This window comes from Tachypleus tridentatus, chromosome 9, assembly GCF_004210375.1.
Source record: "Tachypleus tridentatus isolate NWPU-2018 chromosome 9, ASM421037v1, whole genome shotgun sequence".
Taxonomy (NCBI): Eukaryota; Metazoa; Arthropoda; class Merostomata; order Xiphosura; family Limulidae; genus Tachypleus; species Tachypleus tridentatus.
Window position 1 is genome coordinate 152,165,760 of NC_134833.1, and position 26,265 is coordinate 152,192,024.

The window sequence follows — 26,265 nt, forward strand, 5'->3', positions numbered from 1 at the left end:
GTCGAACGTCGACGTCTGCTCTTCAGATTCCTCAAACTGATATCAGGAATAAAAAAAGACGGCCATCTTTATGTAGAACGATCATGCACTGGAAGACATTTTAAAAGTAAAAAAACCAAAAAAATCATTGGTTTCTTTTTACCAGGAAGAATAGCAAAAGTTCTGTTGCAAACATTTGTTGAAATGCTTTTACTACGATACTACACAACGAAATAATTAAACAATATGTGTAGATGACCAATGAGAACACGATAATTTGTTTCATTAAGAAATCAGCTTTACGTCTTCAATCACAAAAATTAAACTTTTGAGATATTCAACACGAAATGTATTCTTTGATTTCAGTTGGTTTCTTTGTAGCATGAAAATAAAGTTATCTCTAACACCAGCAGATATGAAATTATTACCAGATAGCGTGCTGTGGTTTCCTTACAATATTCTTAAAACGATTGAAATATTTTCTTATATAAAATAATAAGATGTATAACATAAACGTTATTACACATGGATGGAAAATATAACCAATAATAGTGTTTATTTTTCAACGCTAATAAGCCTTTTAATTGTTACTTCGAGTCGAAAAGAAATTATCTTTTGATTCTCTAAAGAAATTCAAAGAAACAAACGCTTACCAACTTGTAAATGAACTTGTATCTACAGGTAAAAATAATAAAATTGCCCAGACGCTTCTTAACCATATATTTTTAAAGTTCATAACTGTTTTCTCGATATTTAAAGACTGAACATATACACTGCACCTTGATTATACGTCGCGTAAGAACTTATCAACAAGCTACAGTTAGTACAAGACGATGAACCTGTATCAACAGATCTGTCAACTTTCTTTAGTAAATTTTCCAAAACCTTTTACTAAACTGCAAACCAGGGTTTGTACGATGTTAAGCACAAGGCCATTCAATGGGTTATTTGTGTTTTGCCCGTTGTTTGGTATCAAAACCTGATTTTTAGTGCTATATGCTCAGGTTTAATGTTAGGGTACTATTAGCTAATTTTAACTGCAACAAAATATGTTGTCAAGACTGGGTGGGAGAGACCAAGATGGCGATCAATATATATTTCCAGCGTCCAACCTCGTAATGTAAATAAGATTTTTTGATTAAACACAAGAGCTACAACAACAATAACAATAAATTTATGTTTTGAATTTTTGACCGCATAAAAATGTATACTGACCTTGACCGTGGCCTAAAACTAATAACATGTTTATAGATAGAACTTTGAATTAATTTGGTTTTAAAATCTACAAATTAATCTTTCTTTCACTTAACAACATTTGAGTGATTCTAATAATTTAGAGTCACAGTCTTAATACAGGCAGAAAAGAAATTTCTTCAAAATTATTTGGTTCGAACCTAAACATCTTTGTCAAACATTGAATGCTAACAATGCATTATTTTAATCTGTAGGCGCTCTATAACACCCAAAATACTTTTGTAACGTACTTTCCTTTATATGAAGTAGCCATTTTACTTTTTTTTATTTTTACTTCCTTTCATAAAGAACTGATCAACCATCAAGGCTCACTGCGCGAACCAAAAACACTGTATTAAAGTTAAAGATATGTAATGACATTATCAAATCACGAGAAAAGTATTTCAACTATTTCCCATTTGAATATATAAGCTCAAACTTGTAAAAGTAAAGTGAAGTAATTGAACTGAAAAGAGTGAATTAATGTTTTTTCTGGAATATTATAAATTCTTTACAGAAACCTGCGACGAAAATTAAAGCCTTTCATGAAAAAAGTATATTTCTCACAGTTGAGCCCTTTCGCTGAGAAATGTAAGGTTTTGTGAACATGAATATTTTGTATATGATATAATAGAACTACTATTACGTCGAATAATCTTTTCTGAATATTGTTTCTCGTGTAAAATATTTATCGTACTATTTTCGCTATGGCACACCTAAATTGAAATTATTTTATCAAGCGAAAGTATCTGGCTTCGTTTAGGGTTGTTTATTAGGTAGATAAATATATTATAGATGACAACAGTAATTCCGCCTTCGTTTGTTGTTTTTGCAATTACCCTCTGGTATCGAGATTGAGTTTAACTTTCCACTTGTTTTAGCCAAACGTAATTTCTCTGTAAATGCAGATAATAATTAAATACGAAGAAGGATCATTTTTGAGCTAATTGAATTAAAAATACACCGGTGTTAATATAAATTGCGTGCGCCCCCCCCCCCGCTAGTACAGCGGTATGTCTCCGGATTTACAACGCTAAAATCAGGGGTTTGATTCCCCTCGGTGGGCTCAGCAGATAGCCCGATGTGGCTTTGCTATAAGAAAAGCACAAACACAATATAAATTGCGATTTTTAAAACGCCACAGCACGGTCATCAACAAAAACAGTCGTCATGGCAACGAGTGTTACGTCAAATAGTACACGCTTGTCTAGGAGCAGAGTAAAAGGTATATTATTTCGTACTGCCATGTCTGAAATACAAAACACGGTATGAAAAACTGGTATTTGTAATACTGAAACGTATAACTGAACTACATGTACGTTAAGGTTTAATAGTCTACTCTCCTTTTTATTTTGATTTGTTCAGCATAAGTTTAGCGACATTTTCGTTTACATATATCTCTGGTAATGGACGGTTAATACTTACACTATAAGCAATAAGAGTTTAGTTTAATAATTTAGAATAATTGTGCTATTTGTGTAAAAAGTATTCCAATTAAGCAGTTATTAATCTCGACTTACTATCAAACATTTTTATAGTCTCATATTAGACAAAGTTAGAACTTATTGGTTGTAGTAGTACTAGTGTTAATCATGGTGGAACACGTACATTTGACGGGAAGGATTAGGCTTAAACAGAGAGCGTGATATGGTTTACCAAAATTATTGTCATTTTTTTACAACATTGAATAACTTAAATACAAATGTAAACAACAGATACATTTCAGAAACATTAAACTGAGATACATATATTTGATTACAATTTACAGCTTTTAAGATTAGTTTTCAGAACAAGTATGATGTTTCAATCACTGGTGCGATCGTTATCCAGTACTACTGATCGAACGAGACTTTGAGATGTCTATAGTGAGTATTAAATACCAACAATATTATACAAACTAGCTACGTAATTACTCGTGGCGGCAGTGCATTAGATTTGCATGTGAAATATTCATGATGTCATATCCGTACCCTGAAAATGGAGAAAAATAACATTTTCCGTTACAAGGAACGAAGGCGAAACGGAAAAATCATAACCCCTATTGCAAAACTACATGCACGCAGTATAAAAATTTCGCGAAGTTGGGGTTGCGCATCGCGTAATAAAAAACGTTTTTCCAGTATCATGTATGTAAGCAAGAGTTTTATTATTGCATGATTGATAATGATGTGTTGTATTTCGTTTTCAGTTGTTCCTGCTAGGCCTAATTTAGATATACCAATGAATTCTAGCTTTGTCTAAATTAAGACTATAATTATGAAAATGATTGATAATATGACGAAATTAACTGTTAAATTAGAATATCTTTTACACAAATAACATAATTATTTTGAGCTATAAAACTAAGGTCTTATTTCGAACGTTTTGTCTAAAGACAAAGCTTCAATAAATTGTAACTTTAGTATAACTAGCATATATATGTGTGTGTCAAAACTGAAAATATTGGATCACATTAAGCAATAAGTTAACTAGTATTTGTTATTTTGTTTATTTTTTGTATTTGTTTCAGGTGGACATAGCGTGGACTTTGTTATCTGATGTGTATTAATGCTTTTCATTTTGGACTATACATTACCTCATTTTTGATGTGAAGAAAACAAGAATGATAGATTTAATTGCAATGCTAGCAGACGTGCAATTTTTCTTTCGCAATGAAACTAAGTAACTTACTTTATGATGTGTTAAAAAAATAAAGCTTTTTAGCTGTTGTGACCTTTAAACGAGCAAAAATGTCATAGGGTCCACAAGTAATGGCGTAGGGGTCAAATCTGAACGTCGACTTCACTCTGTCCCTTTTTGGGATCCTAAGGATACACACCAAGTTTGGTGACAATCAGTCTAGTGAATCATCAGTTCTAAGCTAGACAAACACACAAAATACTTTTGTCAAGTCGTGGTTTAGAAGATACGTCACACTTCAGTGGCTCCTGTCCATATCAGCCAATGCTAACTACAATCTGTATCATTTAAGACGTAATGAAACCATTATTTGCTCTCATAGATATTTGGATTGTCATTAAGATATGAAGAATAGGGATAATAAAACAATGCCAATAATTCAGAAATGTCTTCTTTCCTAAATGATCTCTTTCTGACGAGACAACAAGACCACAGGTTGTCATTCAAATTGACGTGTACTGGTTCTTCACAGTTGTAATAGATACCTATGTTTATAGCATTCTACCACCGAACTACCACCATCGAAGCTGGAAGAAATAACCACTGCTTCTTCAGATATTACGCCATTAAAAGTAGCTGTTAATTATTTTCGTAGAACATATCCAGAAAACCCCAACTGGGCTATTCCAAATATCCCGTGTTTAGTTAGCCTTAGTCTTGAGAAAATTACTGAAAACTTTATCGGTAAGTATAGATAGCAGTTTCTTTTAGAGTTTATCTATAAACTTTCACCTTTTCTTTATTGTTGTCAGAAAAATAAAAGTTAAATCAAACTAAAGTCACTAACTCCCTCACAATTTTTGGCGTATAATTAGGGGTTGGCCAATAATCTTGAAATGTTAGGAAATTTGAAAAAGGTACGTAAAGTGAAAGAAAAATTAAGTATAATCCTTAAACTTTAACATGTCAGCGAGAATTTTGGCTCCCTCTATAGCCAAGTGGTAATGGAGCGCTCGACACTGATTCAAATCCCTGTTAAACCAAACATGCTCGCTCTTTCAGACGTGAGCGAGTTATAATGTGATGGTCAATCGCACTATTCGTTGGTAAAAGAGTGGTGATAACTAACTGCCTTCTCGTTAGTCTTTGACTACTAAATTAGGGACGATCAGTTAGAGAAAACACTGATGCTTGATAAAGTCGTACCGAGTACATGGGGGTGATGATAAGAAACTGTTAACCTAAATTCATTGACGTCACTATAAGGGAAGTTATTAACACTACTTAAACTATCACCACGTATATCAAAGAATCTGGTTAGCTCTCTAAATAATAGGTCTGTTCAGAATTAGACGGTTGTGACTCTAGAACTAATATTGGCTGCTATCGAGTGTTACTTTCTTACTTGCCGTGAATTGTTGGTGTGTATTGAAAAGAAGAATGGTATATAATGAATAAAACCTTAGGTGTGAAAATGTGCTGTAAAAAAATTAAGCTAATATTAAGTGATGCTAAACGTTTTTTTAATTGGGAGAATTTCATAAGATTTATCAAATATGTGCTTCAAAGTTAATAATGAATAATAAATGTTCAAACGTGTGATTCTTTTGAAAACTTGAGCTAGAAACTACTAATCAAGTTTGCTTTGGCTAAACAATACTTGTGTATCTTTACGTGCTTTCACAATATAGTTTTACGTTTGACAAAAAATCTAAAAACTGTGCACTTTTATTCTCAGGTGAAGCTGTGGTAAAAAGTTTAGACTGATAGCTCACGTGACTCTTTGCGTACGTGTACGCAAAAATTTTGGCCCAAACTAAGGGATTTTTGTCCAATAACTTTGCACATGTGGCTTATATTTAGATCAAATTTTACACATAATTGTACGTTGTAAAGATCTATTAGTGTACCAAGGTTTATAAAAGGTCCATAAATATTACACACGTTTTTCTATCAAATACATTTTCTGTAGTTTCGTTGAGAAGAAAAACAAAAGAAGAAATTCCATCAAAATTGAGATTTTCTATCTCGCGTGGCCTGGCATGGCCAGGTGGGTTAAGGTGTTCGACTCGTAATTCGAGGGTCGCGGGTTCGAATCCCCATCGCACCAAACATGCCCTTTCAGCAGTGGGGGCGTTACAATGTGACGATCAATCCCACTATTCTTTGGTAAAAGAGTAGTCCAAGAGTTGGCGGTGGGAGATGATGACTAGCAGCCTTCCCTCTAACCTTACACTGCTAAATTACGGACGGCTAGCGCAGATAACCCTCGTGTAGCTTTGCGCAAAATTCAAAAACAAACAAACAATCTATCTCGCGTGTTTCTTTAATGCTAAGAAGTGCCTTTAAGTTTGATATGTGGAAAAGGGTCCAGTACTGAACTAGTAACGCGTCTTTTGAATTTACATAGTTTTGTTCACTCACTCAATGTTATATTATTTGGTGATAATTATCTAATTTGTCATAGTTGATGAGATATTAGATCAAATACTATTTTATTTAAAAATACATTTGTTTGTTTGCCATCAAATTATACTTTCTTTGAAACGAGTTAAATATTTTTCATCCCACAAGTGGTCGCCTCCCAGTGGCACAGTGATATGTTTGTGAACTCACACCGCTAAAAAACCGGGTTTTCATACCCGTGGTGGGCAGAACACAGATAGCCCATTATGTAGTGCTGTTTCTTACTTCTGAGCAAACAAACACAAGTGATCTGCTAGAATCCAGATTTCTATACTCGTGGTGGGGAGAGCATAGATGGCAAATTGTATAGTTTTGCAGTTAACTACAAATAAATAAAAATAAGCATCCAAGTGGGTAAGTGGTAATTTTATGGACTTACAACCCTATATCCGAGATTCGATTCCTCATGGTAGACAAAACGTGATAGTCTATCTTTACCCTAAGACGACTTTTTTCTGTAAGTATGCTCTGCAGCACTTATTACGTTTTAGCTAAATGCTATTAATTATATATAATTATACAGAACATCTCAGATGTCGATGCGACCACACGCGTACTTCACGGGTCTTGAAAATGTACCATTTTACCTGGAAAATCAAAGATAAAACTTCGAAAGAATTTTTGTCGCCTGAAGTACCTTTCGGAAATAAACGGTATTAGCCATCTTCAAAGAAAAGATGTAATTCAAATTCACTATAATAAGAGAAATGTACTGCGAAATGTTATTACAACATTGGCGAGTTTTTAAGGAATATAGTTGAAGGTCTAACAACTGGCGTGATGAAATAGTTAATGTGCCTAGGCTGTGAATTAGAGGAGCCGAGGTTCGAAACTATAATAATGTGCTTTTGGGTGTGATATAAGGTAACAGTCAAATTTCACTATTCAATTAAACAAACTGTCACAAGCTAATCTTTTAGTTTGAATTTTGCGCAAAGTTACACGAGGGCTATCTACGCTAGCCGTCCTTAATTTAGTGTTGTAAGACTAAAGGGAAGGCCACTAGTCATCACCACCCACCGCCAACACTTGGGCTACTCTTTTACCAACGAATAGTGGGATTGACTGTAACATTATAATGTCCCCACCGCTCAAAGAGCGAACATGTTTGGTTTGATGGAGATCCGAACCCGCGGATTACCAGTCGAGTGCCTTAACCACCTAGTTATGCCGGGCCCAACTTTTTTTGTTCGAAATTAGAAAGATGTAAGTGCACATTTCTCCTACTTAGCATCAGACAAAAACTATAAAACAAGCAACAGCCCCAAATTAAAGTATCAAAGTGCTCGTTTTGTTTTTGAATTTCGCGAAAGCTACTCAAGGGCTTTCTGCGCTAGCCGTCCCTAATTTAGCAGTGTAAGACTAGAGGTAAGGCAGCTAGTCATCACCACCCCTCGCCAAATTTTGGGCTACTCTTTACTAACGAATAGTGGGACTGACCGTCACATTATAACGCCCCACAGCTGAAAGGGCAAGCATGTTTGGTGTGACGACGGGATTCGAACCCGTGACCCTCAGATTACGAGTCGAACGCCTTAACCCACCTGGTCATGCCGTGCCAAGTATCAAACTACCGGTTAAAAAAATTTGATAAGTAGAGATATGTGTTACACATTTTCGATGCTAATATCTTATATATAATTATTGTAGCACTTTTTGCTGCATCATGTAATCTTCCTAAGTATGTAACTTCATTTCAGAGCTAGCCAAAACAATTTGTTTGGACACGTTAAAACCAAAAGATCGTATTACTATTCTTAAGAAAATACCTGTTGATTTACCCCCTGAAGTTGTCATTTCTGTAATACCCGACCAGCTCTACTGGAAACGATGTTGCCTGGCGCGGTGGAAAATATGCGACTTGGAGAAATATGGAGCATGTTGGAAGAGAATGTTTGTCGAACGCCATCTACAGGAATTGATTGAAAACTTTTTGCCCGGCTCAAACACGTATACTGACTTGACAAAAGTTCTGTCATGGTGTCGCGTATATGTAAAGCGATTAATAATAACACAACTGTTGATGCCTATAGACGCCATCAAGACAACTTCTGGAAGTCAGGGCGATCGATACAAGAGGTTGCTCGTAATCGCTTGAATTTGGAAGGTGTTCTAACTGCCTTATTCAATTTAGAAGAACTAAGCCTTACGTTTAGTGTAAGGAACTGTGGTATGAATTTTGAATGGGACATGTTTTCTCTAACGCACGAGGACTGCATTAATCTCTCTAACGTTTTTCCAAACCTAAATTCTCTTCGAATCCTTCAACTTAAAGACAACAGATTAACTGATAACCAAGTTAACTCTCTGCTCGTTAAACTTGAGAACCATCCAACCCTTAAGGAACTGGACCTCTCCTATAATCATTTGGAAGATGAAGGAGCACATTCGATCGCACAGCTGCTAACTTGTAGTTGTCCTTTGCGTAAGTTAAATATTTTTAGGAATAACATTGGATCACGTGGAGCAGCACATCTTGCCACAGTGCTTTTAAAAGACTGTCTGTTGGAAACCTTAAACGTTGGTTTAAATCGCCTGGAAGATGAAGGCGGGGCTACCATCTGTAATACACTAGCGAAAAACACACATCTCACTGAACTCAATCTTACTGGAAACCAACTGGGTGAAAAAACTATATCCGTTCTAAGCAAAGTTGTGGAACAGAATTTTACGCTCACACACTTGGACTTATCATGCAATAACTTTGGAGAGGTTAGTAGTGTTTATTTTAGGTAAGTGTCGTCTGTAATCAATACCACAACAATTAATTTATTTATTGTTTCTAATAAGACGAACACGAGTTAAATATAACTCAAATTCTTAATTTGGTCTCAGAAATAAGATATGGAAAAACACTATTATCGATATATTCTTCGTGTAGCCTCTCAAATAGGACTAATAGAGATTAAATATAAATAGTTCATTTATTTATTTATTTATTCTATTTCCAAGAAGAATGAATGAGTGTTAAATGTAGTCACGTGTTTTGGCTCTGAAACAAAATATCTACTGATCGTTGTAGCCACAGTAAAACTGATAGAATGTGTTTATATTAAAGGTTACAGCTTCCTGATAGAATGTTTTATATTCAAGGTTACAGCTTCCTGATAGAATGTGTTTTGTATTAAAGGTTATAGCTTCCTGATAGAATGTGTTTGTATTCAAGGTTACAGCTTCCTGATAGAATGTGTTTTATATTCAAGGTTACAGCTTCCTGATAGAATGTTTGTATTCAAGGTTACAGCTTCCTGATAGAATGTGTTTTATATTCAAGGTTACAGCTTCCTGATAGAATGTTTTATATTCAAGGTTACAGCTTCCTGATAGAATGTGTTTATATTGAAGGTTATAGCTTCCTGATATATTGTGTTGGATATTAAAGGTTACAGCTTCCTGATATAGTGTGTTTGATATTAAAGGTTATAGCTTCCTGATATAGTGTGTTTGATATTAAAGGTTATAGCTTTCTGGTAGAATGTGTTTGATACTAAATATTATAGCTTTCTGGTAAAATGTGTTTGATATTAAAGGTTATAGCTTTCTGGTAGAATGTGTTTGATATTAAAGGTTACAGCTTTCTGGTAAAATGTGTTTGATATTAAAGGTTATAGCTTCCTGATATAGTGTGTTTGATATTAAAGGTTATAGATTCCTGATAGAATGTGTTTGTATTCAAGGTTACAGCTTCCTGATAGAATGTGTTTTATATTCAAGGTTACAGCTTCCTGATAGAATGTGTTTGTATTCAAGGTTACAGCTTCCTGATAGAACGTTTTATATTCAAGGTTACAGCTTCCTGATAGAATGTGTTTTATATTCAAGGTTACAGCTTCCTGATAGAATGTTTTATATTCAAGGTTACAGCTTCCTGATAGAATGTGTTTATATTGAAGGTTATAGCTTCCTGATAGAATGTGTTTTATATTAAAGGTTACAGCTTCCTGATAAAATGTTTGTATTATATTGAAGGGTTATAGCTTTCTGATATAATGTGTTTGATATTAAAGGTTATAGCTTTCTGGTAGAATGTGTTTGATATTAAAGGTTACAGCTTTCTGGTAAAATGTGTTTGATATTAAAGGTTACAGCTTTCTGGTAAAATGTGTTTGATATTAAAGGTTATATCTTTCTGGTAAAATGTGTTTGATATTAAAGGTTATAGCTTTCTGGTAGAATGTGTTTGATATTAAAGGTTATAGCTTTCTGGTAGAATGTGTTTGATATTAAAGGTTACAGCTTCCTGATATAGTGTGTTTGATATTAAAGGTTATAGCTTTCTGGTAGAATGTGTTTGATATTAAAGGTTATAGCTTTCTGGTAGAATGTGTTTGATATTAAAGGTTATAGCTTTCTGGTAGAATGTGTTTGATATTAAAGGTTATAGCTTTCTGGTAGAATGTGTTTGATATTAAAGGTTATAGCTTTCTGGTAGAATGTGTTTGATATTAAAGGTTATAGCTTTCTGGTAAAATGTGTTTGATATTAAAGGTTATAGCTTTCTGGTAGAATGTGTTTGATATTAAAGGTTACAGCTTTCTGGTAGAATGTGTTTGATATTAAAGGTTGCAGCTTCCTGATATAATGTGTTTGATATTAAAGGTTATAGCTTTCTGGTAGAATGTGTTTGATATTAAAGGTTATAGCTTTCTGGTAGAATGTGTTTGATATTAAAGGTTATAGCTTTCTGGTAGAATGTGTTTGATATTAAAGGTTATAGCTTTCTGGTAGAATGTGTTTGATATTAAAGGTTACAGCTTTCTGGTAGAATGTGTTTGATATTAAAGGTTATAGCTTTCTGGTAAAATGTGTTTGATATTAAAGGTTATAGCTTTCTGGTAAAATGTGTTTGATATTAAAGGTTACAGCTTTCTGGTATAGTGTGTTTGATATTAAAGGTTACAGCTTTCTGGTAAAATGTGTTTGATATTAAAGGTTATAGCTTTCTGGTAGAATGTGTTTGATACTAAAGATTATAGCTTTCTGGTAGAATGTGTTTGATATTAAAGGTTACAGCTTTCTGGTAGAATGTGTTTGATATTAAAGGTTATAGCTTTCTGGTAAAATGTGTTTGATATTAAAGGTTACAGCTTTCTGGTAAAATGTGTTTGATATTAAAGGTTACAGCTTTCTGGTAAATTGTGTTTGATATTAAAGGTTACAGCTTTCTGGTAAAATGTGTTTGATATTAAAGGTTATAGCTTTCTGGTAAAATGTGTTTGATATTAAAGATTACAGCTTTCTGGTAGAATGTGTTTGATATTAAAGGTTATAGCTTTCTGGTAAAATGTGTTTGATATTAAAGGTTACAGCTTTCTGGTAAAATGTGTTTGATATTAAAGGTTATAGCTTTCTGGTAGAATGTGTTTGATATTAAAGGTTACAGCTTTCTGGTAGAATGTGTTTGATATTAAAGGTTGCAGCTTCCTGATATAGTGTGTTTGATATTAAAGGTTGCAGCTTCCTGATATAGTGTGTTTGATATTAAAGGTTATAGCTTTCTGGTAGAATATGTTTGATATTAAAGGTTACAGCTTTCTGGTAGAATATGTTTGATATTAAAGGTTACAGCTTTCTGGTAGAATGTGTTTGATATTAAAGGTTATAGCTTTCTGGTAGAATATGTTTGATATTAAAGGTTATAGCTTTCTGGTAGAATGTGTTTGATATTAAAGGTTACAGCTTTTGGTAGAACGTCTTTGATATTAAAGGTAGTTGGATTTTTTCACAATGAGTTTTAATCGTGTTTTACTTACGTGAAACGTTAATAAGGTTTTTTAAGTTACATATTTTATTTACTTTTGCGAAAGGAAATAATCGTATTTCACTCTCTAGGTATGCTTTATAATTTAGGGATAGTTAAATTACGTATGATGCCACAAAAAAACCGCTTTACGTTTCAAATTCATGAAATGGTTTCATCTAGTTTAGAATGAAATTTACTTTTACTGTTTATACTAATTGTTTCTTTGTGGTTGTGTCCGGCCTCGCCAGGTGGTCAGGGTCCTCTGCTCTTACCATCGTTTCTTCAAGCATGCTCGTCCTTTCAGCTGTAGGAGCGTTATAAGGTAACTGTCAATCTCACTGTATGTTGGTAAAACAGTGGCCCAAAAGTTGGTGTTTGATACTGATGTGTAGCTTCCTTTCACTGCTAAATTAGGGGCAGCTAGTGCAGATAGCCTTCGCGTAGCTTCGCGCGAAATTCATAGACAAACTTTATGGATTGTAACATATAATGTAAATATAACATTTCCCCCTCACTGTGTTTATATATAAATAAATAATATACATTTATATAACCAGGACGGCGGTGAAGAATTAAAAATTGGAGTTCAACAAAACAAAACTTTATTGACTTTGGACCTGCGGCTGTGTCAAGTCGGACCTGAAACGGAATGTGACATTCATGAAGTGTTACGTCGTAACTATTTGAACGTCTCTTCCTGATCATTGCTGTAGCTGTATTTGAGTGACAGCTTTAAAGGCTAGAATGTAGCAGACGTGCAGGTCATGCTAGGTAGATTATGAAAAACCACTTATTTAACTATGCCCCTACACATTAGTTTTTTATTTTAGGATTATTTTTGTTGTTGTTACGTAAGAAAACATATTCATGGGTGGATTCACTGACAGAACTTTATTTCTTTAACTTGAAATTCAGTGAAATGCCAACATTTATCTTTAGGTTGATGTAACGGGAAATCACTTCCGTTTATAAAGATATATATTTTTGATCGATAAGCGAAACTTTCAAAAGATGTATATTTTTAAATGATTAACGAAGTATCTCTATCTCCTCGCTATATATGTTTTGGTTAGTAAGGGATATACTTTCTTCATATAAACATGTATGTTTATCGATAAATGATAGACCTTGTTCTTATAAATATGTATGTTTATCGATAAATGATAGATTTTGTTCTTATAGATATGTATGTTCATCGATAAATGATAGACCTTGTTCTTATAAATATGTATGTTCATCGATAAATGATAGACCTTGTTCTTATAGATATGTATGTTCATCGATAAATAATAGACCTTGTTCTTATAAATATGTATGTTCATCGATAAATGATAGACCTTGTTCTTATAAATATGTATGTTCATCGATAAATGATAGACCTTGTTCTTATAAATATGTATGTTCATCGATAAATGATAGACCTTGTTCTTATAAATATGTATGTTTATCGATAAATGATAGATTTTGTTCTTATAGATATGTATGTTCATCGATAAATGATAGACCTTGTTCTTATAAATATGTATGTTCATCGATAAATGATAGATCTTGTTCTTATAGATATGTATGTTCATCGATAAATAATAGACCTTGTTCTTATAAATATGTATGTTCATCGATAAATGATAGACCTTGTTCTTATAAATATGTATGTTCATCGATAAATAATAGACCTTGTTCTTATAAATATGTAAGTTCATCGATAAATGATAGACCTTGTTCTTATAAATATGTATGTTCATCGATAAATAAAAGGGTTTTCTTTTTTCAACATTTATTTTTTTAAAAGGATGTAAAATAGCTTCTTTTCTCATGATGCGTGTCATTGAACGAATAGTAAATGACTTCTATCACCTCAAGTTCACTTCAGACTTGTAAGAATATGGTTATCTCTGTTCTTCTCTAGATGTGTTTGTTTCGTTATGCGTAGCAAGAACAGAATGTCTTTATCCTTGTGGTAAAGTTGAAACAGACGACTAGTAAATTATTTTCCAACATCAATTTGAAGTTTTACAGGGTTTTAGGTCCTGTTTTACAATTTGTTTCAAAGCTTTGATAAGCGCTGTGTTTCAGTTATCCTTGAACGGAACGACCCATGGATGTTTAGAAAATATGCGAGATAATTACTTAAATTACAGTGACTTAGATTAGAGAGATTTGCCAAATTAGCCTGCTATTGTTCATCTAGTTTCTTAATGGCTAGAGTGCTGCGTATATCTCCTGATAGTTTTAACTACTCTTTGACTTTTTTAAAACGATGAATGAACTAATGTGAATAAAGGCTGCACTCACCATAACTGGAAACACATTAAACATTATATGCTTTATCTGGCTACTTGACTCACTTTTCCCAATTTTAGGGTCGCGAGTTCGAATCCCCGTCACACCAAACACATGCTCGCCCTTTCAGCCGTGGGGGCATTTTAACGTAACGATCAATCCCGCCATTAGTTGGTAAAAAAATAGCCCGAGAGTTGCGGTGGGTTGTGTAGCTTTGCGCAAAATTCAAAATATATTACAAACCAAATGACTTACCTTTATCAGGTTTGTCTTTAGTTCTCTGTTACGACAAGTGACTTTGCTTATAAATCAGTTTAAAATATTACTAAACTTAAAGAGTTGCTATGACACAAATGAATAAAAAAAAACTATTAAAGACTAGACAATAAGATCCAACACGCTTGGAATTTGCTTGCGTTTTAAGTTGTCACTTACTCTTCGTACGTCATGTAACTCTGGTTATTTGCCACTCAAATTTGTATATATATACAATAATCAAACTACACGTTTCTTCCATCCAATAGGATTGAAGGTCTGTCGTTTACATGGAACATCAGATCTCTTAGGTTACTCTCAGGGATGGATATTCTACTAATTATTTTCGATCATTTTATGAAAGATGTTTCTTTGTTTTGTGAATTTCGCGCAAAGCTACACGAGGGCTATCTGCGCTAGCCGTCCCTAATTTAGCAGTGTAAGGCTAAAGGGAAGGCAGCTAGTCATCGTCACACACCACCAACTCTTGGGCCACTCTTTTACCAACGAATAGTGTAATTGACCGTCACATTATAACGCCCTCACGGCTGAAAGGGCGAAGATGTTTGGTATGACGGGGATTCGAACCAGCGACCCTCAGATCATGTTTCTTGGCTGCCAATTCTCTCAATATCGACTTGTATCGATTAAGTTATCTTTTAAAATATTTAAAGTACATTCGCAAATACTTATGATAAGACCATTCTTAGCTCCGGCAATTAGTCCTTTAATATGTTTAGTTTTGCTTTAATAAATGTACTGAGCTGATGTTGTTTAACTATGTAAATATCATGATGAATACGTGGATTGATATGGCAGATAGAAACAAATACAAGTCATACAGAAACTGTCTACACTGTCTGCTTCTTTCACACTGGTAATATTCTTTCGTATGATATGGACAGGACTGAGTTGATAAGGGGACATCCACTAAGTTCCAAAGTAGAGCAGAGAATGTTCAGCAGGTCTCGTAAGATGTTGAATTGTTATTTTTTAGCATTCTCGCCATGTTTCCACTTTCCCAGAGTATTTGTTGTAGTTAGCAGGTATGACGGGGTTTCGAACCCAAGACTCTCACATTACGAGTCGAGAGCCTTAACCGCCTGGCCATGAGAGGACGTAAAGAACAGATATATACAGCTTGATGTATTTCAGAACTGCTGGTATCGGTATAAACACATGTATAAATAAAGCAGAGAACGACGTTTGGACCTTCTTAGGTCATCTTCAGGTTAATAAAGAGAGAGTTTGTAACTGACCGTTGCCGGCCACATGTCTTAAGGACGAGAGTGTAAGTGGGTACGGGATTGTAGGGGACGTTGCAGGTGGATCTCAGGTTATTAATTAGTACAGGTATAAAGATGCTCCCTTATAATGGTTTAATTTCGGTTTTAGTTGCTGTATAATTAGAGCTTCTTTGATTTTGCGTTTGTTTATATTTGTTTCCCTACTTGGTATCTGGGTGTCTACTATGATTGTGTTGTGTTTATTTGATTTGCAGTGTTCAAAACCGTGTGTTATTTTGTGTTATTTGAATCTAGTTTACATTTTCTGCTTGTTTCTCCAATATAGAAGTCGTGACAATTGTTGGATTGTATTTTATAAATTATGTTGGTGTTGTGTTTCTCAGTGTAGTTTTACATAGTATGGACTTTAGTTTTATACGTGGGTTTTGAATAAATTTGCTGTTTACTGGAATGTTGTGTTTTGTTATACATTTTTCTTCAAATGTTGGTTATTTTTTCGCTGTTGTTGGAAACATATGGTATACAGCAGTATAAGGTTTTGTTGTATCCTGATATTTATTGTTGTTTGTTTGTTGTTGGTCTAGATGTGTGCGTATAATTTTTCCACGATTTTTTAGGAAATTTGTTGATGTTGATGAAATGTTGTTTTATTTTGTTGATTTCATCATTAACTTTATCTGGTGAACACAATTTTGTGTTTATTTGATTTCTTAATATGTTGAGTTTTGTTTTGTTTCATATGCTAAGTCCCAGAGAATGAATAATCCAATACGAGTGATTTTTCTGTGGATTTCTGTTTTGAATTGTGTATCAGTTCTAGTGATTTTGAGGTTAAGAAATACTATTTGGTTAGTTTTTTCCTGTTCACAGGTGAACTTAATGTTGGGGTGTATCGAGTTAACATGATTGAATAAAGTGTGTGTTCTGTAAATGTGAATCCAGCAACTGTATCCTCAACATACCTGTACCAGTATAGTGGTGGATGTAAGACTCAATTGATTGCTTATGATTTAATTTGTGTCATATAAATGTTGGTTAGAACTGGTGACACAGGATTCCCGTACTTAGGCCATTTATTTGTGTGTACTTTTGGTAATTGAACGTAAAGTTAGTTTCGGTGGTAGTAAATTCTATAAGGGTTGTTAATTACTTGCCGCGGATGTCTACCAATGGGTTGGGGCCTTGGATATAAAGTTCTAAAGCTATTTTGCAGGCTTCAGTTGTTGGGACTTCTGTGAAGAGGAAATTACATCAAAACTGACCATTAAGGCTTTATGATTCAGTTGATTAAGAATATATTTAAAGTTGAAAGAGTCTTTGAAAAAGGAACCGGCTGATGTTATATATTCATACTATTAATAAAGTACTTGTCTGAAAACACGATTTCATATCTGTTCATGCCTCAATATCATGTCTTGATGGAATCACTTGGAAGGAAACGTTTTAACAAAAACTCCATGACTAACCATCTGGAAGCGATTTCACATTCTTGTTTCCTTTCTGTTTGAGAGTCTCAACACATTTATTTAACATTTTTCCAAACTCTTGAGCACGGAAACCATCTTTTACAAACATTCTGCCGAGATGACATGAACCATTAGATTTCTTTTGATTAAAACCGTTGCTACAAATTGTCCATGTATTTTACCCACCGGTATAATATGATCATTCTTTGAGGTCCAGTTATATGGTTCCGTTATTTCTGTAGTAGTAAGGTTGAAAATTTGTCGACAAATACGATGCACTTGAAGCCTTATTGTTCCTGCTCTTAAAGCACGACTTAATGCTAGCCCCAACAGTAGAGAAACAAATAAAGTCAAGGTCGTTCCACAGACAACCCCAACAACAAGCACTGTGATAGTCTCGAGTTTACAATTTTATTAATTTTGAATTGTGAAAATTCTCTTTTATCTGAAAAAATGGCACGAAAAAGTTCTTGAGCAGTTAAATTGTCGAATGAATTCATTTGACGAATCACGATGTCAGATTTTGGGAACATATTGTTACGGATTCGTAACGGTTTGAAATTCTGGTATCTTTAAACCTCAGTTTTATATCATCTGAAAGAATATTTAAATAATCATAATATTGGTTTTAAAGAAGGAGAGTTAATAGGTATAATAATAATATGAAATGTCATCAAAAGTAGGTTGTTTTCGTATATTCAACGTATGGTTTATGTTGTAGGTTAGATGTAATTGTTTTTTTTTCAAATCCAGAATATATCCTCATGTCTATTATTAAGCTACAGTTAGCTTTAATTAAAATAAACGCGTTTTTTTACATTACTTTTTCCCGAGCACTAATAAGTTTACTATTTAATTATCGTGGGATAGCATACCCCATTACGTAATTAACTTTAATTGTTCGTTTTGAACAAAGCACAAATAAAGCGAAGATAAAGTACAACAACACCACTTCAAGACGATAGGGTCTTTCAACCTGTTTATAAACGTGTTTAAAACACTTGTTAAATATATAACATAACACTCAAATCAATGTCACACCATCAATACTGATGCTAGATGGTTACATGACCAGTAAATAAAATAAAGGTGCAGAGTGTTACCTTACAAAGAAGATTAAGCGCACATTATCAAAGCAACTTTCACACGCTAAAATTACAGCGCCTCTGAGTTTGTTTCGTTTATGGAATTTCGCGCAAAGGTACACAGGAGCTTTCTGCGCTGGCCTTCCCTAACTTATTAGTATGAGATTAAAGGCAAGGCAGCCAGTCATCACCACTCACCGCCACCTCTTGAGCTACTCTTTTACCAACGAATAGTGGGATTGATCGTGACAAGCATAATGCCCCCACGAGTGAAAGGGCGAGCATGTTAGGTCGAATCCGCGACCGTCAGATTACGAGTCCAGTCCTCTGAGTAACCTGTTTAATATCTGTATTTTCCCGCTCCTTCAACAGTTCAACGTCGAAAACAAGAGATTGATAAATGTCGTAAAATCGAATTAAGGACAGTATTTCGAAGAATCAAACAGAAATGTAGGGTCCACTAAACAAACCATTTACAATCTCTAGTGGAATCACAGAGTCAGTTTCTTATTTATTAACAAAGGAATTACGTTCTATCACATTCATCTTATGCCCTCTGGTGAATACCTTACAAATTTTTGTGTTTCTTTAATAAAATAAAAATAAAATTGCTGCAGGAAACCAATGTCAGGCAAAACAAGATTTAATGAGACACTTCAGCTGAATGGCTGGATCAAATATTTCTAGAGTTCAGATATAGCTGTTTGTGGTTTTAAATTACTGAAAAGAGAGCACGCAGCCACTCAGTTGTATCCACTTCAACTATGACTTTTTACAAATTTTTGAACCAAATAACCTTAGCAAAATTTGCAGAATACGTTTAGAAATATTGCGCCCGAACGGTAATATCCCAGTTCTTTCACTGGGATTGGCAATATACTAAATATGAATAAACCTAAAGCACTAAATTGTTTGTTTGTTTTTTGAATTTCGCAGAAAGCTACTCGAGGGCTGTCTGTGCTAGCCGCCCTAATTTAGCAGTGTAAGACCAGCGGGAAGGCAGCTAGTCGTGACCACCAACCGCTAACTCTTGGGATACTCTTTTACCAACTAATAGTAGAATTGACCATCATGTTATAACGCCCCCACAGCTGAAAGGGCGAGCATGTTTGGTGCGACCTGGATTCGAACCCTCGACCCTCAGATTACGAGTCGAACCTACCCGGCCATGCCGATGCCTCTTAAAGCACTAAAACTATCAGGTTATAAAATATAAAATAAGGTTTAGAATCTTTAGATACAAAAGTAACTTTGGCACAGTTTTCGAAAAACAGTTTTGTATATGTACTGTTTACAATACGATACAATACTTTCAAAATATTTACATAATCGATATTTTTTTATGTAGATACAACAAATATACGCTACCAATATATTACACGAAACATCCAACTTTAATCTCAATAAATTATAATACTGTTCTAAAGTTTTTCACTTACAATAAAGTAGAATACTGCGTTTATAGGGAAAAAGATTGAAGCATTTACTTTGGTACACAATTACATTAAAATAGACAAAATGGAACAAATTACTCGGACTATGAACCTCTCTATCAACTCACTGGCCACATTTCATGGACAGTCCATAATACAAGATCTGTGGAACGTTTGAAGAAAAATGGAAACTAAAACTGACCCTACCACAGCTTGTTACAATGTAAATTGCAGCATAGGATGATATGAATAATAAAAAAACTGAGCTCTCTTGACAATGATGGGTGACGGGGTAGTCGAAGTACTGGATATGGAACACCACTTTTGTGAAGCTTATTGGCTATCGGGGTAACAAATTATTTAAGACATCCAATAAAACATTCAGAGAAAACATAAAACGAGAATATCTAATTTTCATGATACTTTGACCTTTTACGTTACGAATAATAGCTATAAATTTTGTATTAAATAATACTGAAGAATATGTTGAAGCTCTCCTATGCTATGTTTAGGGATATCAGTTGCTGTATCACTGAGTTGTTATCGAAAATCTCAATACAAATTATTTAAAGTTCTTGAGATTTCATATTTTATGGAAATTTAAATAAAGTTAGGTACTCAGTAACATTAACTTGCTAAATTTCAATAAATAAAAACTGCATTAATTGTTGCTGTAAAACGATTTCGATGTACATACCTAATTAACCTCTGTAACTAAAACGATCTGCTCAAAGCCTTAGTATCCTGATATTAATAAAAATCGCTATCCTTATACATAAACTTCGTGACATTGGTTTCAGAGAATGCGTATGGTTGCTGAAAGAGACGAAATAACATTCATCTTTTTTGTGGTATGAAAAATAAAATTATCTTTCTACGAACGTGGTATGTAGCAGTTGCTGAGTGTAATACGTTTTAATTTATACAGACTCAGCCAGCTGCTGATATAACACATTTAATTCCCCTGTTTAACTTTTCAAAAAACTAAAGAAATACACACTTTTGTCGTTGTTTTAAGCCTTGCTAACCACTCGGTATTTGTTGTGGAAGAACGAGTTTAATTAGGCTTGTTCTCTGATGTGTAATAATATCAAATTTATGGAGTTTTATGGAATTTCTATGCCTACTTACTTTATATGTCGTTTGAATGTGTTTAAATATATTTTCTTCAATTAATATGAGCTAACTCACCGTAACAGTAATCTTATTTGTATAATCATGCTTGTTTCTACACCGTTAAACCAAGAGTAACATTGTGACTAATCCTTAAATGGATAAATTTACACTTTTCCACAATGACATTCATTTTTAAAGTGTTTGACCACTCACTAAGCCAACTTTTCTAAATCCAGATAATCCTCTTAGTAAAAGCTAAACCGGCTGAAGTCTTTCCGTGACCAAAATAATTGTGATATCAGCTAAGCCTATCGAGGTCTTATTACAGAACGATAAATTGAATATGTTTGAGTCGATAAAATAATATAGTTGGGTGTAAATCGCTTTGTTCAAGGTTTTCATTTTTAGTGTGTTAAGCTCAAATTACGCTGTGAAATGTTTTGCTAAGATTTCTTGTTCATATTTTAACGAAAAGCCTCAGTTTGATTTCCATGATACCAAAGAGAAGGAGTGTTTTAACAATCCGTGATGACGAGAAAACCCACTTGTAGAGAAAATTATATATGTAAAAACGGCTGGTATGGATAGAGAAAGGACTATGTAGAGAAGAAAACAACGTGTCGACCTTCTTCAGTCATCGTCAGGTTCACAAAGAAAGAAAGGGGCAACTGACCGATAGCTGACCACATGATTGAAGGTGGTTATGTAATTGAGTGTAGGAATAAAGAGGGCGTGATCAGATGTTGGGATACCTTTATTAATATAGGTATAAAGGTGTTGCTTTGTATTGGTTTACTTTGGGCTTGAGTTTTGTATGACTAAGGCTTCTTTAATTTTCGTTTATTTACGTTTGTTTATTTATTTAGTATTTGGGTGTTTTCTATGGTTATGTTGTGTTTATTTGATTTGCAGAGTTCGAAAACGTGTGAGTTATTTCATTCAGGTTTCAACAACTTGTTTCTTTCAATCTACGAATAGATCATCTCTCCAAAACTAAATCTTTGCCTGTGCCTAAGATTGTGGTTGAATTACCAGTCATTTAGTTCAATAAAAAAGACAAAAGTTTTTAAATGGTTTCCACGGAACTCTATCACTCACATTTTAATTGTGTTTCGTCAAGTTTTTCATTATCTTTATGCCCCAGTGGCACAATGGAATGTCTGCGGACTCGCACCGCAAGAAAACGGGTTTAGATATCTGTGGTAAACGAAACACAGACCGCCCATTGTACATAATTCCAATCAGACTAAGTAATCAGATTATAGTTGTGAAGTTTTCAAGATTGAGAGTTTAGTCAGTCAGTATGTCTTCATGAAATATTTATATGTGTTTTGCTCCTCAATTTAAACAAGTAATTGAAATATTTTACGTTAGCTTAACGTCATTTTAACGTAGGCCTACAACTATTCACCACAATGGACAAGTGTTTCAGTTTGCAGAATCGTGAAAGGAGGAAATAAAAATAATTCGTTATAGTTTACGTGGATTCGAATGTGAATTATTTTCATTGGATAATTTTAAAACACCACCAAGAAAAAACATACAAGATAAACAACGAACAGCATATATTTAAAAAGAAATTAGATTAACAATAGGAATAATTACTTGTAAAGTGTAGGTAAATTTGTTTAAGTTCTAAAACCAATGGTATCCAGTAATTCTCTAAGCTTAACCATGCATATGTAGAGTGTCGTAAATTGTTGTAGACCTACGTTACAAATAACGTTCACATTTCTTCAACGGAATTAAAACTAAAGTAAAACCGACCTACTTGTACAAGGTATCTAAATAAGCGTGATGGCTACACAGATCCAAAATATTTCACACACTAGCTGAAATAACTCTCAATCATCTTGAAATGAGTTTACTCTCTAACTAGCCTCTCTCATAAAATGTGGAAATAAACTAACTTACAATGCTAAAATCCGATGTTCAATCCTCCGCTTTATCAGAGCACAGATAGTCAACTGTAGCTTTGCTGTAAATTTGTTTGTTTGTGCTTGTTTTCTTACAGCAAAGCCACATTGGGCTATCTGCTGGGTCCACCCAAGTGAATCGAACCTTTGAGTTCAGCTGTAAGTCAAACAGTTTCGTTATCTTATAGTATTTTTGTCGCTATTATATTGTATTTGAATGCAAATATTAACATTTCCTTGCAAATGAAGTCTCAACACAGAAAAGTAAATATTTCCAGTACTTGCTGATTTATCGATCTAGGTCAACATTTAATTTTTCTTAGTTGGGTCTCCACCTCAGGAATTTAAAAACATTGAATATGACTACAATAGCATAGCATCACTGATGTAAACATAAATTACCATGAAAATATGCCAGAAAACTAAAAGTATTTCGTGTAAAAATTATGACATGCTAAAACACGTAGGTCCAAGAAGTATTGATAAAACTGAAATAGAAATCGTTATAACCTGAACACTTTCAAGAGGTCCAGGATGATAGGAAGATGGCCATTGTATACTCTAGTCTAATTTCATATCAAGATGAATTCTTGAAAACAATACGTCTTTCATTTCAGTATTAGAACCTTTATGTATTTTTACTGCATTTTTAATGTTTAATATTTTAAGAAAAAAAAATAGAAGTACAATTTTTTTTTGTCACAATTAAAGTTTTTATTTCACTTGTCCAACTCCAGCTACCAGACATATTAAAGATTATAGAGCTACAGAATGAAATAAAACATTGGATACGAAATGAGAGAAACACCATCTAAAACTGTTATCTATGGTTCAGGCGTTTCTGGTGGATAGGAGCAGAAACCAAATGTTAGTAACTGTATGATATCTTCTGATATTTTATATCTGAGTAACTTAAATTCTATTTACATATGTATATCCGACATATTATGCCAAAGAAAATTATCTAGCTGTTAAAAATCTCTACTCTGTCTTACCTCTAAGTTAATTATCTATCAGTTATAAAGTGTACAATTCTTACATCTTGTTACAATCTGTACAATCTCTGTCTAACAGTTCTGTATACAAAAAATGAAAACATTTTTGTAATAATAGGTGACAGTATCTCACATGTCAAGACAGTCTAATGTATTCACTGTGGCAATCTGCACAATCTCCAATATCTTACCTCCTGACATTTGATACAAATTAAGTAATTAAAAGTCACACATGTTTAAAATTCTTTCCAAATATCCCGCCTTTTTGAAAGTCTGATTAATCGTAACTTGTTTGCTTCTCTCTCTCTCTTTTTTTTTAACAATGAAGACCTGGTGCTATACATATTATTATGAAACGAAATTCCTTAATATTGTTAAAAAATATTTGGTAACAGTGCTTCATTAGAGATAGTGAAACGTTAATAAATAGAATAATGTTGAAATGCCAGGAAATACAAAATGTTTTATAAAATTAGTCGATTTTAATGTAAAACGAAAAGAAATATATTAGTAATATCCATAAAACTTCAATATGTATTTCTTCACTCAAAGTCAAGCGTTTAAGAGAGAAAATTAAACTATAAAATTTGGCCCGGCATGGCTACGCGTGTAAAGGCGTGCGACTCGAAATCTAAGGGTTGCGGGTTTGCATGCCCGTCGCACCAAACATGCTCATTCTTTCAACCGTGGGAGCGTTATTATATTACGGTCAATCCCACTATTCGTTGCTAAAAGAGTAGCCCAAGAGTTGGCGGTGGGTGTGCATCATGTATACAATTTTTTATATTGAATCTTCTCTGTATTAAGTCATCCCAGGTGGCTGTTGCAAGTAATATTTGGTAATAATCTTTGAGATTCAGAATTATACTTTACTTCAGGAACAAGATTTCTGAAAATATCATTTGAATTACAAAATAATTTTCTTATTCCACAGTGATTTTGTTGTTTCCTTTATTGCCAAAATTGTTATCATATTTTATCAACTGTGAGAAAAAACAATTCCATTTTGTGGTATGTGAAGATACTAAACACGGAACTCAGCAAACAAGTGTCTTATTTCAAAATATTATTTGTTACTACTTTATATGAAAAAAAATGAATGAATATCTTTTATTTATATTTTGTTGAATTGTAGTTGCCATATCAAAATTTTGTGAAATACAAGTACATGGAATTTGGCCTTAGGTTAAAGTTTTTTGTCAAAGTAAAAAAAAACAAACAAAACACGTCTATATTCATCACCCAAGTCATCAATATCTGAAGGTTTATATTTATTTTTAAAAACTACAAAATTATATCTATGAATTTTGAACTATTATAATTGAAATTGTTTAGAACACTATTACCAGTTAGTTCATGTCAAATGTTGCTGCTGTGCTTTTATAATATCAAAAGTAAGTACAAGTGTTAAATCTGAAAACATTTGTCAAGTTAAGATTTCATGTTCAGTTAGCTTCTTTATCAAGTAATGAACATGGATAAGTAAATGTCTTCCAAACATTGTTCAATGAATATTCCTTTGTTATCCATTATGAATCATTATGAAGTGATGCATTTATGGTGTATCTTATAACAAAGGTGATTAAAACTCATTAGGTAGTATATTAAAATTAAATAACTAGCTCACAATCTGATTTTATTGTTTCTAAGTTTGAGAATTAAAAGTACTGGAAACATTGTTTCTTGTGCACTGTTACACACCAGTACCACTGAACTTGTTATGGAACATCACTGTTACACACCAGTACCACTGAACTTGTTATGGAACATCACTGTTACACACCAGTACCACTGAACTTGTTATGGAACATCACTGTTACACACCAGTACCACTGAACTTGTTATGGAACATCACTGTTACACACCAGTACCACTGAACTTGTTATGGAACATCACTGTTACACACCAGTACCACTGAACTTGTTATGGAACATCACTGTTACACACCAGTACCACTGAACTTGTTATGGAACATCACTGTTACACACCAGTACCACTGAACTTGTTATGGAACATCACTGTTACACACCAGTACTACTGAACTTGTTATGGAACATCACTGTTACACACCAGTACTACTGAACTTGTTATGGAACATCACTGTTACACCAGTACCACTGAACTTGTTATGGAACATCACTGCTACACACCAGTACTACTGAACTTGTTATGGAACATCACTGTTTACCAAGTCCACGGTATGGACCACTTGTTATGGAACATCACTGCTACACACCAGTACCACTGAACTTGTTATGGAACATCACTGTTACACACCAGTACCACTGAACTTGTTATGGAACATCACTGTTACACACCAGTACCACTGAACTTGTTATGGAACATCACTGCTACACACCAGTACCACTGAACTTGTTATGGAACATCACTGCTACACACCAGTACCACTGAACTTGTTATGGAACATCACT

The 26,265-nt window shown here is 33.8% G+C and overlaps 1 protein-coding gene across 4 annotated transcripts; it reads left to right on the top strand.

The window, feature by feature from the left end:
• Positions 1 to 2,387: 2,387 nt before the first annotated feature.
• LOC143227277 (uncharacterized) lies at positions 2,388 to 12,762 on the top strand. Of its 4 annotated transcripts, none has more exons than XM_076458737.1 (4): positions 2,388 to 2,478; positions 3,722 to 4,575; positions 7,998 to 9,009; positions 12,598 to 12,762. In XM_076458737.1, the coding sequence occupies exons 3-4, from the start codon at positions 8,275 to 8,277 to the stop codon at positions 12,739 to 12,741; spliced, it is 879 nt and encodes a 292-aa protein (XP_076314852.1). In that variant the 5' UTR covers positions 2,388 to 2,478; positions 3,722 to 4,575; positions 7,998 to 8,274; the 3' UTR covers positions 12,742 to 12,762. The 4 variants fall into 4 exon arrangements, with proteins under 4 accessions (XP_076314852.1, XP_076314854.1, XP_076314853.1 ...); XM_076458739.1 differs by having other exon boundaries at positions 2,394 to 2,478; positions 4,389 to 4,575; XM_076458738.1 differs by having other exon boundaries at positions 2,402 to 2,527.
• Positions 12,763 to 26,265: the final 13,503 nt, after the last annotated feature.